Consider the following 13,892-nt stretch of genomic DNA (forward strand, 5'->3'; position numbering starts at 1 on the left):
AATAGCCCTACAAAAAGAGTTAAAGACTTCAATATCTCACTTCCAATAATGAATAGAACATACACACACAAGGTCAATAAGGATATTGAGGTCGTGAACACCACTATAACCAACTAGACCTAACAGATACAGAGTCAGCCCTTCATATCCATGAGTTCTGTATTCGTGGATTCAACCAACCATGGATCAAAAATATTTGGAGGAAGAAAATTAGATGGGTGCATTTGTATTGAACAGGTACAGATGATTTTTCCTGTCATTATTCCAAAGGTAAAAACTGCTTATATGGCATTTATATCACATTAGGTATTGTAAGTACAGATCGTGACGTTTTAATCAGCCACAGACTGCATATACAACAATGGTCCCTTAAGATTATAACGGAGTTGGAAAAATTCCTGTCACCTAGTAATGTCTTGATGATCTTGAACCTGTGTAAACCCTATATTAATGTGTGTGTTTGTGTCTTAATTTTTAACAAAAACATTTCAAAAGTAAAACAAAAATTTTACAAATGAAAAACACTTATAGAAAATGGATATAAAGAAAGATAGCTGGGTGCGGTGGCTCACGCCTGTAATCCCAGCACTTTGGGAGGCTGAGGTAGGTGGATCACTTGAGGCCAGGAGTTCGAGACCAGCCTGGCCAACATGGTGAAACCACGTCTCTACTAAAAATACAAAAATAAACTGAGCGTGGTGGCACACGCCTGTAATCCCAGCTACTCTGGTGGCTGAGGCATGAGCATTGCCTGGACCTGGGAGGTGGAGATTGCAGTAAGCTGAGATTGTGCCACTGCACTCCAGCCTGGGTGACAAGAGTAAGACTCTGTCTCAAAAAAAAAAAAAAGAAAAAGAAAAAGAAAAAGATACATTTTTGTACATCTGTACAATGTGTGTTTTAAGTGTTACTACAGAAGAGTTCAGAAAGTTTTAAAATAGTAAATAGCTTATAAAGGTACAGTAAGCCAAGTTTATTATTGGATAAATAAAATGTTAAAAATAGTGTAGCCTAAGTATAAAGTGTTTATGAGGTCTCCAGTAGTGTACAGTAATGTCCTAGGCCTTCACGTTCACTCACCAGTCACTAACTCATCCATGCCAACTTCCAGTCCTGTAAGCTCCGTTCATAATACTTTACATGACATACCAGTTTTTATTTTTATACCATACTTTTGTGCCATATTTATATGCAACATATCATTTTTTGTCTTTTATATCATATTTTTACTGTATCTTTTCTATATTTAGAGACACAAGTATTTACTATTGTGTTACAGTTCCCTGCGGTATTCAGGACAGTACCATACTGTACAGGAGTGTAACCTAGGAGCAACAGGCTATACCCTATAGCCTAGGTGTATAGTAGACTGTGCCATCTAGGTTTGTGGAAGTACAATTTATGTTCACACAAGGACAAAATCACCTAATGAGATGCATTTCTCAGAACATATCCGTCATTTAGCAATATGTGACTGTAATCTAGAGGTGATTTAAAGTTTATGGGAGGATGTGTGTAGGTTGTATGCAAACACTGTACCATTTTATATATGAGACTTGAGCATCCATGGATTTTAGGTATTCAAGTAGGGTCCTGGAACCAGTGCCCTATGGATACTGAGGGACAACCACGTATAGAACTTTTCACCCAACAACAGCAAAATGTACATTCTTTTAAAGTACACATGGCAGATTCTCCAGGATAGACCATACGTTAGGCCAAAAAACATCTTAGTAAATGGAAGAAGATTGAAGTCATATAAGGTATCATCTCCAACTACAATGAAATGGAGCTAGAAATCAATTACAGGAAAAGAAAAAACCTGGAGTGTTCAAAAATATGTGGAAATTAGTGAACACACTCTTAAGCAACCATAGGTCAAAGAATAAATCACCAGGGAAATTAGAAAATACATGAATGAAAATGAAAATACAATACACCAGAACTTACAGGATGCCATAAAGGCAGTGCTGAAGAGAGAAATTTATAGCTATAAATGCCTGTATTAAAAGGAAGGACTAAAAGGGAAGAAAGTAAAAATCAGTAACCTAACTTTATACCTTAAGGTACTAGAAAAAGAAGAGCACACTGAATCCAAAGATAGCAGAAGAAATGAAATAATAAAGATTAGGGCACAGCTAAATAAAATAAAGACTAGAAAATAATAGAATCAATAAAATGAAAAGTTAGTTGGTTAGAAGTCAACAAAATTGGCAAACCTTTAATTAGACTGACCCCTTCCCAATAAAAAGAGCTAAAGAGGGAGAGACATTGCAAATCACTAAAATCAGAAGTATAAGGGAAAATTTTATTACTTACCAACAGAAAACAAAAGAATTATAACAGGAACAACTGTATGCCAACAGAGTAGATAACTAGATGAAATGAACAAATTCTTAGAAGGATACAAATAACCCAGTATGACTCATGGCAAAATAGAAAATCTCTGCAGACCTGTAACAAGTAAAGACATTGAATCAGTAATCAAAAACCTTCTGACGGACCCTCACGCACTCCACAACCCCATTCCAGCGGCTTATTAAAAAAAGACAGTCAACCTTCTGATAAAAAAGAGTCCAGGACCACACCAGTTCACTGACGAATTGAACCAAACACTTAAAGAAAAATTAACACCAATCCTTCTCAAACTCTTTTTTGAGAAGGCACCTGTAGTCCCAGCTACTCCAGGGGCCAAGGCAGGAGGATCACCTGAGACTTCAGAGGTCGAGACTATAGTGAGCCATGATCAGGCCACTGAACTCCAGCCTGGGTGACAGAGTGAGACCCTGTCTCAAAAAGAAAGGTACTTGAGACTTGAACTTAAAATAAATTCACCCAAGTTGCAGGCTGCAAGATCAACACACAGCAATCAGTTGTGTTTCTATAAGCCAGCAACGAACAATCTGCAAAGAATGTTAAGAAAGCAATTCCACTTAACAATTGCGTCTGAAAGAATAAAATACCTTGAAACAAATTTAACCAACTAAAAATGGCAAAACATTGCGGAAAGGAATTAAAGAAAATCTAAATAAATTGAAAGACATCTCTTGTTTATGACTAGGGGAATTTAATATTGTTAAGATGCAGTACCTAAAGTTATGTACAGCTTCAACTCAGTCGCTATCAAAATTCAGAGTCTTTTTTGCAGAAATAAAAAGCTGATCCTCAAATTCATATGGAATTGCAAAGGACCTGGACAGCCAAAACTATCATAAAAAAATGGACAAAGTTGGAGGATTCGTACTTCAGAACTTATTGCAAAGTTACAGTAATCAAAACAATGTGGTACTGTCATATACATAAAACTCTGCACAGTAAAAATTTTACTTTTTAAAGTATTTTCAGCAACCATGTAACCAGTTTATCATGTATCCCTTAATTTTTATCTTGTTTCTTTTTAAAATTGTAGAAGATTTGTTGGTTTTTCTCAGTGTTTCTTCTGTCGCTTCAAAGCTTGGCTTGTCCTCCTCTCAGAGTTTTGATAAGTATTTAATTCTGCTTTCTTTTGGATGTTTGTTGGGTCTAAAAATAATTAACTGTTTAATCTGTTTGGAGTTTGTTTTGCTAAATGGTATGACATGAGATTCTTTTTTGTTATTTTATTGCTAGCTGGTGATTCCAATTTCATTTATTAATCATTACCTTACCTAGTGACTGAAGATGTCTCATATATTGAATTAAATTATTTTGGGAAGCAGATCTGTCACAGTGATACTTTAGTAAAGAGTTATAGTATGTTTTAATATTTTAAAAGTGTATTTTCCCACTCACGCCTTGGTATTTTCTTTGACATTTTTATTTTTACCAGTTTATTCTTATCCACGGAGTAGAAACACGTCTCCGTGCCCTTCTATCCCCACATTTATAAAGAACTTTTAATTAGAATTATGTGGAAGATAACATGAAAAATATTGAATACATGTCCATTTAATCTTCCCTTTTAAATAGTTTATTTCAATACTTTTAGGTTTTTTTCATATAAATCAGAAATTTCTCACTGTTATTCTTCAGTTAATAATGAAATTTTTGTTTATTGCTTATTTTAATATCTGGAAGTATTGATTTGTGTTTATCTTATATGCTATTGCTTTACTCTATCAATTCTAACACATTTCACTAGATTTATTTGTGTTTTCTAGGTGAACAATTAAATAGAAATGATAAAGATGTTATTTTTCTTTACAATATTCATATTTTTTAACTATTTTACATGTTGGTGAGAGAGACTGTTTTACATGTTGGTCTGAAATGAATGTTGCATAAGAGTGATAATGGAAGACATCCTTTTTGTTGATGTTTCTGAATTTACTCAGTGTATCTCTAATGGCTCACCATAAATAGTATTTAGATAGCTCAAAATGGATACTTTTAAATTAAAATAATTACTGTATTATTTTTTATGTGATGGTTTTATTGTGGGACTTAGGGTAGTATTTGGAATTATTACTGGATTTTATAAAATTCTAGTAGGGGCACATTCTGAGATTATCATTTGGATTTTAAAATTTAGTCTATTAAAATAACTCATTTTATGACACAGTTATTAATAAGTTTGCTGACATTAAATTATCTTCAGTGCCTGCAGTAAAACCTATTATTTCTTGGTAGGTTTTTCTTTTTTACAGATGGGTTAATATCATTTTCATAGCGATGCTTAAGAGCAAGAATCTGCCTTGCTCTGGTTCTTCTCAAGTTAAGCAGACTTTTGCATGTTAGGCTGCCTAATAAACCATTGGACAATCTGGATCTGGCACATGAAAAATATTTTTTCGATGAATGGTTAATATTGCACTGGACACACCAGGGCTATTTCTCTGGCCCACATCACTTCCTTTGCTCTTTTTAAATTATATACTTCAAATATGAAGGGGTCAGGGTATTTTTCCTTCTACTTTAAGTCAACTACGCTTACCAGTTTTATTGCCCTTATGACTGACTTCAAAAAAGAATACACTGACCTCTAGATCTTGATTCTTTGTTGTCCCTAAACTTAAGTGCATAGGTTCTTTTAGTTTTAAAAGTTTTATTGCAACTGGGGAGACAGATAAGATATAACAAATTAATGACCTTTGGAAAATTACAAAGCTTAGGAAATCTTACAGTCATAATCTGTAGTCTGTATGTTTCTGTTTACCCTTTAGGCAGTACCTGGAAGAATCTTTGGACTTTACATTTTCTTTTCTTTCTTATTACTGAGAGGATATTTCAGCCTTATTTCTAAAAAGGTAGACTTCAACCCAATTTCTTCTCCTTCTTAATCATATCTGAAATACCTTTTTTTTTTCCTAGTGTAGATATGAAGGAGATGTTAGTTTAGACCTTTGCCATTTCTCACAGGACTGTTGCAAAAGGTTTCTGTCTTTATTTTTGTACATTCTACTCTACCATTCCTTTGCCCATTTTAATTTTTTTAAGACGCAGATGTCCTTAAAACTTTTTATCAATTCCTCATCAGATTTAGGATGCAGTTAGATTTTTCTCTCACTCTATATACCAACAATAATTCTAAATAAATTAGAAATTTAAATGTAAAGCAAGAAATCATGTAAGTCTCGGCTAAAAATTTGACTAAATATGTAATCTGTGTGTGAAGAAAACTTAAAAGTAGCAGCAAAGACAGACTATTAAGGAATGTAAACTGAGGAAAATATTTGCAATATATGGCAGACAAAAAGTTAGTAGACTTTATATAGAATTTTATTTTTTTTAAGATGTACAAAAAATGCAGTTACATGAATACTCATTTATATTACAGAAAGAAGTTATTTAATATTTTATTATTCTTATAGATGCACTAATCTTTAGTTATTACTTCTATAGCAAAAACAAATTAGTTACTCACCAGGAATATGCAGCATAGAACATCAGCAAGAGATAACCAAACTAAAGACTGATTTGGAAAAGAAAAGTGTCTTTTATGAAGAAGAATTATCTAAAAGAGAAGGAATACATGCAAATGAAATAAAAAATCTTAAGAAAGAACTGCATGATTCAGAAGGTCAGCAACTTGCTCTCAACAAAGAAATTATGATTTTAAAAGACAAATTGGAAAAAACCAGGAGAGAAAGGTAAGAATCACATTATTTACTATACAGTAAATACTTATTGAGTACCTGTTTTGTGTCAAGTATTGGGGATACATAGACAATAAACATATCTTAGACCTAAAGGAGACCAAATCAGGATTGGCAAATAGTAAATTATAATATAGCATGATAGAAAAGCGAATGGGATGATAACTATAGGAGCACATATAGGGAAGGCACAAAAGATAACTTTGGTACATCTAGGCTTTCTGAACAAAATTACTTCTAGCTCGGCATGATGGCACACACACACATACCTGTAATCTGAGTTACTTAAGAGGCTGAGGCAGGAGGCTTACTTGAGCCCAGAAGTTCAAGCCCAGCCTAGGCAACGTAGTAATACCATATCTCTACCAGGAAAGAAAAAGAAAAAAAAAATGATAAACTTCGAAGCTGAGATATAATTAGTGAGAAAGAAGTAGCTAGGGAGGAGTGTCCAGGGAGGATGTGCTAAGATCTAAAGGAAAAGGAGGACTTGCCACATTCAGAAAATGAAAGATGTTTACTATGACTGAAACATAAATAGATGGGAGTGGTGAGAAATAAAGCTGGAAAGTAAAATAGACGCAAAGTCATAACAGAGTACAAGGCATTTGCACATTATCCTCAGGCCATTGAAGGAAGGTGACATGATTATATTTACATTTTTGAATGACCACTCTTGCTACTGTGTGGAGAGTGAAGTGGGAGGAACAGTCTGAAGGTACGAATCCAGGTTGGAGAGATGAGGTGTGGGCCTCAGGTGGTGATAGTGAAGATGGAGAGAAGTGGATGGATTCCATCTACTGAGAAGATAGAACCTGGAGAACATAATAAGCAGCTGTGAGAAATGAGGGAGCAGAAGAAATTGTCAGTTATACTCGGCTTTCTGGATTTCAGGAAACTGAATATATGTTGCTGTCATTCTCAGCTTATATTGGAAGCCCGAGTTTATTCAGTTTGTTGCATTTATTCATTCAGTAATATTTTTTAACCTACCATGTGTGACACACTGTTGTAGGGACTGGTACAAAAAGACAATGACAATGAAAAAAAATTCCTGTCCCATAGAGCTTTCTATAAGTAAAACATAGAATATATCAGATAATGATAAATGCTAAGAACAAAAAATTAACAGGGAATAGGGTCTATGAAGCATTCGGGGGAGGATTAAATTATATAAATACAGGATGGCCAGGAAAAACGATACTGAGAAGGTGATTGATTTCTCAGTTAAAGACTAAAAAAAGGTATTTATACAGATGTATGAGAAGAGCATTCTACATGGAGAAGAGTAAGTTTTTTTTACAAAATAGTGAGGAGGCCAGTGTGCCTCAAGTAGAATAAAGGGAGAAGAATAGTAGAGACAAGTGAGAGAGGCAACAGGGGCCACATCATGTAAAGCCTTGAAAGTCATGTTTAGTGGATGCATAGTTTCTTATTCTGAGTAAAACTATTGCAGGGAATTACAGTCATGCATCGCTTAACACCAGGGATATTTTCTGGGAAAAGTATTGTGATGTGATTATATATAAGATTTTTTTTAAAAAAAGGGTACACCTATATAAGGCACTTACCATAAATGAAGCTTACAGGACTGGAAGTTGCTCTGGGTCAGTCACAACTACAAGGTCTTCAGGGACAGTTACACACATGGAATTGTCATTTCCTATAACAACAATGCCTTCTTCGGGAATACTTCCTGAAGGACCTGCCTGAGGCTGTTTTGCAGTTAACTTTAAAAAAAAATATATTAAGTAGAAGCTGTATACTCTAATGATAAGAAGTATAATATAGTAAATATATAAACCAGTAACATAGTCATTTATTATTAAGTATTATGTACTATACATAATTGTATGTGCTATACTTTTATACTGCCAGCAACGCAGGTTTGTTTACACCGACATCACCACATACACGTGAGTAATGCTTTACGTTAGTACTTTAAGACAGTTACAGTATCACTAAGTAATAGGAATTTTTCAACACCACATAGTGTTGCCATAAGATTATAATAAAGTTGAAAAATTTACACAGTTACGGACTAATACATTATGGACTAATGGCAGTCCATAGTTGATCAAAATGTCATTATGCATTACATGACTATATTGTAGAATTCTGAGCAGAAAAGCGACGACTGATTTGTGTTTTAACAGGATCACTCTGAATAATAGGTTAAGAGTAGTCTGAATTAGGTAAGAGCAAAAGCAATGAGACCACTTAGAAGACGACTGAAGTAATCCAAGCAGATGACAGTGGCTTTGGCCTAGGGTAGTGGCAAAAGGGATAAGAAGGGTTTGAATTTTAATGATCTTTAAAGGTAAAGATAGCAATGTATTGGTGGACTAGATATGATATGAGGGAGAAAAAGGAAGACTCAAGAATGATACTAAGGTTTTTGGTCCAAGTGGTTGGAAGAATATATTACTAGAAAGGACGACTACAGGAGAGGCAAGTTTGGGATTGGGAGTATTATCAAGGGCACATTTTTCCCCCAACAAGACTCCTTCATAAACAGAAAGAGCTCATTTTAAGCAGTTACAGTTGAGATGCTTATTAGACATTCAGTTGGAGATGTCAAATAGGCTGATGTATAGACCAGCCTGGATTTGGGGGAGGGAGGTAAAATCCTGAGAATATTATCACTTCCATGGCATTTAAAGCTCTGAGACCGTATGAAAACACTTAGTGAATGGGTATAGATAGAAAAAAATTTCCTAGCACTGAGCCTTGGGGTACTCCAATTTTTAGAAGTTGAGAGACGAGGAGGAACCAGCAAAGTGGATAGAGAAAGGGCAGTGAGAATGACAGGAGAATAACAGGCAAATTTAGTGTCCTCATGTTGGCAGCGGCAAATCCATATGCATTTGCAGCAACCTCAGTTCTTGCCTCCTCAGAATAAAGAATTAGACCAAGGGGCATAAGACAGAGGGAGAGACCGAGGCAAGTTTTAGAGTAGGAGTGAAAGTTTGTTAAAAAGCTTTAGAACAGGAATAAAAGGAAGCAAAGTACACTTGGAATTGTGCCAAGTGGGTGACTTGAGAGATTCAAGTGCATGGTTTCACCTTTGACTTGGTGTTTAACCTTTGACTTGGCATGCTTCTGTGGAGTTGCATCCCTTCTCTGATTCTTCCCTTGGGGTGGGCTGTCCGCATGCACAGTGACCTGCCAGCACTTGGGAGGGGCTGCATGCACAGTGTGTTTACTGAAGTTGTACACGTGCTCACTTGAGGCATTCTTCCCTTGCCAGTCTAGTGCTCCTAGAAGAAGGTCATATGCCACCATTTAAACTCCACCATTTTTTCTCTTAGTGTATATGCTTTAGCCCACTTGCCTAACTCCTGAATCTTATTGGGAAGCTGCTGATCACGTTTCAGGTGTTTCTATCTAGTGGGAGACTGTCTTTTCCTGTCACCAGGTGTGATCAATTATTATTTTAGAGACAGTTTAACAATCACCTGGCCATCACCTGATGTGGCCATTCCTGGTTGGGGGTGTGGGGGCAGGGGGTCCCTCCTGTCCTGCTTATGTCTGCCTGACTGCCTACTGTAACAGCGGAAACCAAGTGAAGAAAGCACATAAAGTCTGTCAGCATGTCAAATAAAATGAGTTCTGAATCAAGTGAGATAAGGACTAAATAATGGCATTTGAGTTTAGCAATATGAAGGTCATTGGTGACTTCGATAAGAACAATTTTAGTGGAAAAGCAGAGGCAAAGACCCCACAGTAGGATTAAAAGAGACTGGAAGGAGAGCACTTGGAGACAGAACATAGCAGTAAAACTATTGTTACTTGGAGTTATCACACAAACAAGCAGTGAAATCGGGTAATAGCTAGAGGAGAAATTATCTCAGAGAAGATATTTTGCTCTTTGTTTTTGTGTATGTGGTTTTCTTTTTAAGATGGAAGAAATAACAGCATGATTGTAATCTGATAGAAATTGTCTCATAGATGATTGGAAGAGAGAGGAGAAGAGGAAAGTACTAGAGAAAAGTACTTGAGTACTTCAGGATGTTCATAATGAAGGGATTGGCCTTACTCAATCTGTTTTTGTTTTTTGTTTTTTTGGTTTTTTTTTTTACCTATCAGAAGAGAAAGTAGAGTATATTGATGTAGATAGGGGTGGTGGGAATTTGTGTTGAGCTCTCTTGTTGAGTTGGGCATATTGAACTTGCAGTGCTTGGAAGATGTCTTTGTGGAGATGTCAAGTCAGCAGTTTGAAGGCCACAGAAGCTTCAAATGTAGATTCAGAGATCATCAGCTGAATACATAAATAAAACCAACTAGTGTCATTGATGAGATACCTCAGGCAGCATGTGTAGAGAGAAAGAGACAGCACCTAAGACAGAATGCTGAGGAGCATTGGTATTTACAGGAAGGGTAGAAGAGTCACAAAGGCAGCCGAAAAGAAGCCAGGAATGTAGACTAAAAACTAGTAAAGCATGGGATCCCTGAAGTCAAAGCCAGACAGCATGTCAAGAGGGCAAGAGTGGACAACACTGTCAAAAGTGGCCAGCAGGTTGGATGTAATCACAGTCAGGCCAGTGTTGAGTTTTGAGAGAGCTGTTTTCTTGAGATGGTGGAGGCAGAAGCCAGATTTTGGTGTGGTGGAGAGCAACTAAACCATGAAAAAGTGGTTACAGAAACTGTTTCAGGATGCTTACCAGTGAGTGGGAAGACAAGGATTTGGGAAATGAATTGTAACACAGGCTGTGGGGAGAATTTGTTTATTTTTAATATGGAAGAGACTTAAGCTTGTTTAATGCTGACAGGAAACAGGAAAAAGAGCTCTTGTGTTAGGGAAGCTTCCTAAACATAACTAAATTTAACATCTGTCTATAGATAATAGTGAAGTGACACATTTGCTTGGAGATGGAGGTTAGTTTATTTTCCTTGAATTTGTCATTTAAATTATAATTTATCTTCAATAATGTTATGTAGGAGATTTTTAAGATTACACTTTTAAGATCAACCATTTCTTATATTCTTTGTTCACCTGAAAGCAATCATATATAATTACCCAGCCTGATCCACATGGAATTTCATTCATTGCTAACATCCTGTAGCATCCATCAAATTGCTGTAGATATAAGCCTGTTTGTCATATAACAATACAGTCTTCAAAAAACTTATTCCTTGCTGGGCACAGTGGCCCACGCCTGTAATCCCAGCACTTTGGGAGGCCAAGGCAGGCGGATCACCTGAGGTCAGGAGTTCGAGACCAGCCTGGCCAATATCGTAAAACCCCATCTCTACTAAAAATACAAAAATCAGCCAGGCACAGTGGCACGTGCCTGTAATCCCAGCTACTTGGGAGGCTGAGGCTAGAGAATTGCTGGAACCTGAGAGGCGGAGGTTGCAGTGAGCTGAGATCACGCCACTGCACTCCAGCCTGGGCTACAGAGTGAGACTCTTGTCTCAAAAAAAAAAAAAAAAAAGTTTATTCCCCTTTTTTCCTTAGAAGACTTTTTATGTCTTATTAAAACTGTGTTTGCTTCTAAGGGTAAATAAGTTATCATGCTCCACAGAACTATCATTTTAAATAAGCTTTGTAATATTAAAATAATAATAAATGTGTATGTATGTAGATGTAGGAAGGAAGGAAGGACTGAAAGTATTGATAGAACTGTTGGAAATTTAATTGAACTTTTAATACTATCTAGAGTTGAGAACAAGGAATCATTTTGTGGTTCATATATCCTCCTCTTTCCCCTAACCTCTCCTTTCACCACACTTTCTAGTATATACATAATCAAATAAGGTGAGCATAGGAAGTCTACAAATCACAGACGTTTTCCTCAGATTTCTAAATGAAACACAAATAGATGTTATTAAGCATATGTTCATTGAATTCATTAAAAGTAAATGAGTGTGATTTTTAATTTTAAGGGAAAGGATGAGGATTTGGAAGCATCAGGCTATAATAAAGCAGGTGGTACAATAGCCAATCTGGAATACTGTTATTTTTAATAAAATCAGGCAATGCAATTCCATTCTGGCATTTTCCACTGTCATTGTAGACTGTCATCTGGGACACCTACCATAGTGTTTCTCCAGGATGCTAGCGCCCTCTCACTGGTGTATTTATTAATGCCTTGGTGAAAGGACTGCTTTCTAGGTGTTCTGAAGTGGGTTCTTTGTGGGTGGCTGACCAGGTTGCACATAATAGGTCCACTCTGACATTCTCATCTCCTTGAGCCAGTAATGCTCCAGCTAATTGACTGTAGGCCACTATTGGGTCCGAAGTCCAAGCTTCAATTACTCAGCCTAGCAGTGAAAAACTACACCTGAATGTTGAGTCAACACATTAAACCACAAATCCTAGATGAGTATGTGCATTTGATAAATTTGGCTGTATTTAATTTTTTATTTACCCACCTTGGGGTAACACCCTTCTGACCTGAAAGAAGAAGCTGAGGCACAGGATATATTTAAAGAGTTTGCTTGAACCAAAGTGAAGACAGCTGCCAGGAACACACTTCCAGGTTACCTTGAGGAGTGCTCCATTAGATCTGTGTTACAAGTAGGTTTTTAAAGGCAAAAGGAGACCAGGGCTGGGGTGATACAAAGTTGTTTGACAGGGATTTTCATTGGTTTACAAAATAACATTGATAGCGTGTGAGTCATGGTGTCCAGTGTATGGCATTTTATGGCTACTTGGTATCAGTTTAGAGCCCACATAGCAAGTGGCCTCAAGAGGTGATTATTGAGCTCAAGGTGGGAGTGAGATGTGACTGCTCTCACATTTTAAATACCTCTCTGGGCCTGATAGTTTAAATGGTCTCACATTCCTCAGATAAAAAAAGTTTTCTTTCTCAGCTCTTAGAATTCATTTCTATATGCTGCCCATACTCCTTCCAATATAAATTGGCAAAATCCTTTAACACCTTCATTGCTTTTATATCTAGTCTCTGCTGTGATCTTAACTGTCATCATAGGCCTGAAGACAATGACAAGTGATTGGGTAGGTGTTAAAGATACTTGGCCTCCCCTTTCGGGGTAACTATTTCAGGTGAAGTTAATAAATGCTTTATGCAAAAACAGGCTGGTTGCCTCAGGTTATAGCTGCTGTGGGGAAAGGGATGAGATTGCTTCTACCTGCAGAGGTTTGAAGGGATATGAGGGTTCAGAGTTCTCAGCACTGTCTTTTGCTGCCCAAAGGTTCCAAAATGTTGTCCAAAAGACAGAAACTGAGGCAAAATTAATATAGAGTTTATTTGGGCCAAGGTTGAAGACTGCAGCCCAGGAAACACAGAGAAGTGCTCCAGAGAACAAAAAAGAGGCTCAGGTTTTTAAAGAAAGACAAATCAGGAGAGGGAACATACAAAAGTCTTTTGTCAGGAATTCTCATTGGTTTGCAGAAATAACATTGATTAATGATTGGATGTATATTGTTGACCTATATAGGGTGTGAGTAATGGTGTCCAGAATATGGCATTGTTGGGTTAATTTATAGCTATTGGTGACACTCAGTCTGGAGTCCACATAGCCGGTAGATTACTTAGCTGAACTGGGAGAATGAGATGTCACTGCAGTCACATTTCAGTGCCTCTCTGGCCGTGCTAATTTAAAGGGGCTCACATTTCTCGTAAAAAATTTATTTTCTTTCTCACATCTCATGTCTTGGGAACTCCACTCATTCTGAATCCACACCCTTAGCCTAAGAGGTTTGGTCAGCGTTGTGCAGATCAACATTTTGCACCTTCTGATGGGATGCACTGAGAGACATCGTCCTTGTGGTATTCCAGCCAAAAATGAATTCTTTGGGACTAGTCATAAATATCAGATGACCCCAGGATGAGTGTCACTGTACTCAGTTAG

At 36.7% G+C, this 13,892-nt stretch overlaps 1 protein-coding gene across 20 annotated transcripts in view; it reads left to right on the forward strand.

Annotated features, from left to right (window-relative positions):
• CDC42BPA (CDC42 binding protein kinase alpha) overlaps positions 1 to 13,892 on the forward strand; it is a 324,270-nt gene that overhangs the window by 200,190 nt on the left and 110,188 nt on the right. For 15 of the 20 annotated variants that reach the window (XM_031655158.1, XM_031655196.1, XM_031655180.1 and 12 more), the window contains 2 exons: positions 5,142 to 5,225; positions 5,821 to 6,068. In XM_031655158.1, the coding sequence (XP_031511018.1) occupies positions 5,142 to 5,225; positions 5,821 to 6,068 (332 nt within the window). The remainder of the gene's footprint in view (positions 1 to 5,141; positions 5,226 to 5,820; positions 6,069 to 13,892) is intronic. The other 5 variants (XM_031655209.1, XM_021926575.2, XM_031655222.1 and 2 more) reach the window with 1 other exon arrangement.

This window comes from Papio anubis, chromosome 1 (genome assembly GCF_008728515.1).
Source record: "Papio anubis isolate 15944 chromosome 1, Panubis1.0, whole genome shotgun sequence".
NCBI classification, from domain to species: Eukaryota; Metazoa; Chordata; class Mammalia; order Primates; family Cercopithecidae; genus Papio; species Papio anubis.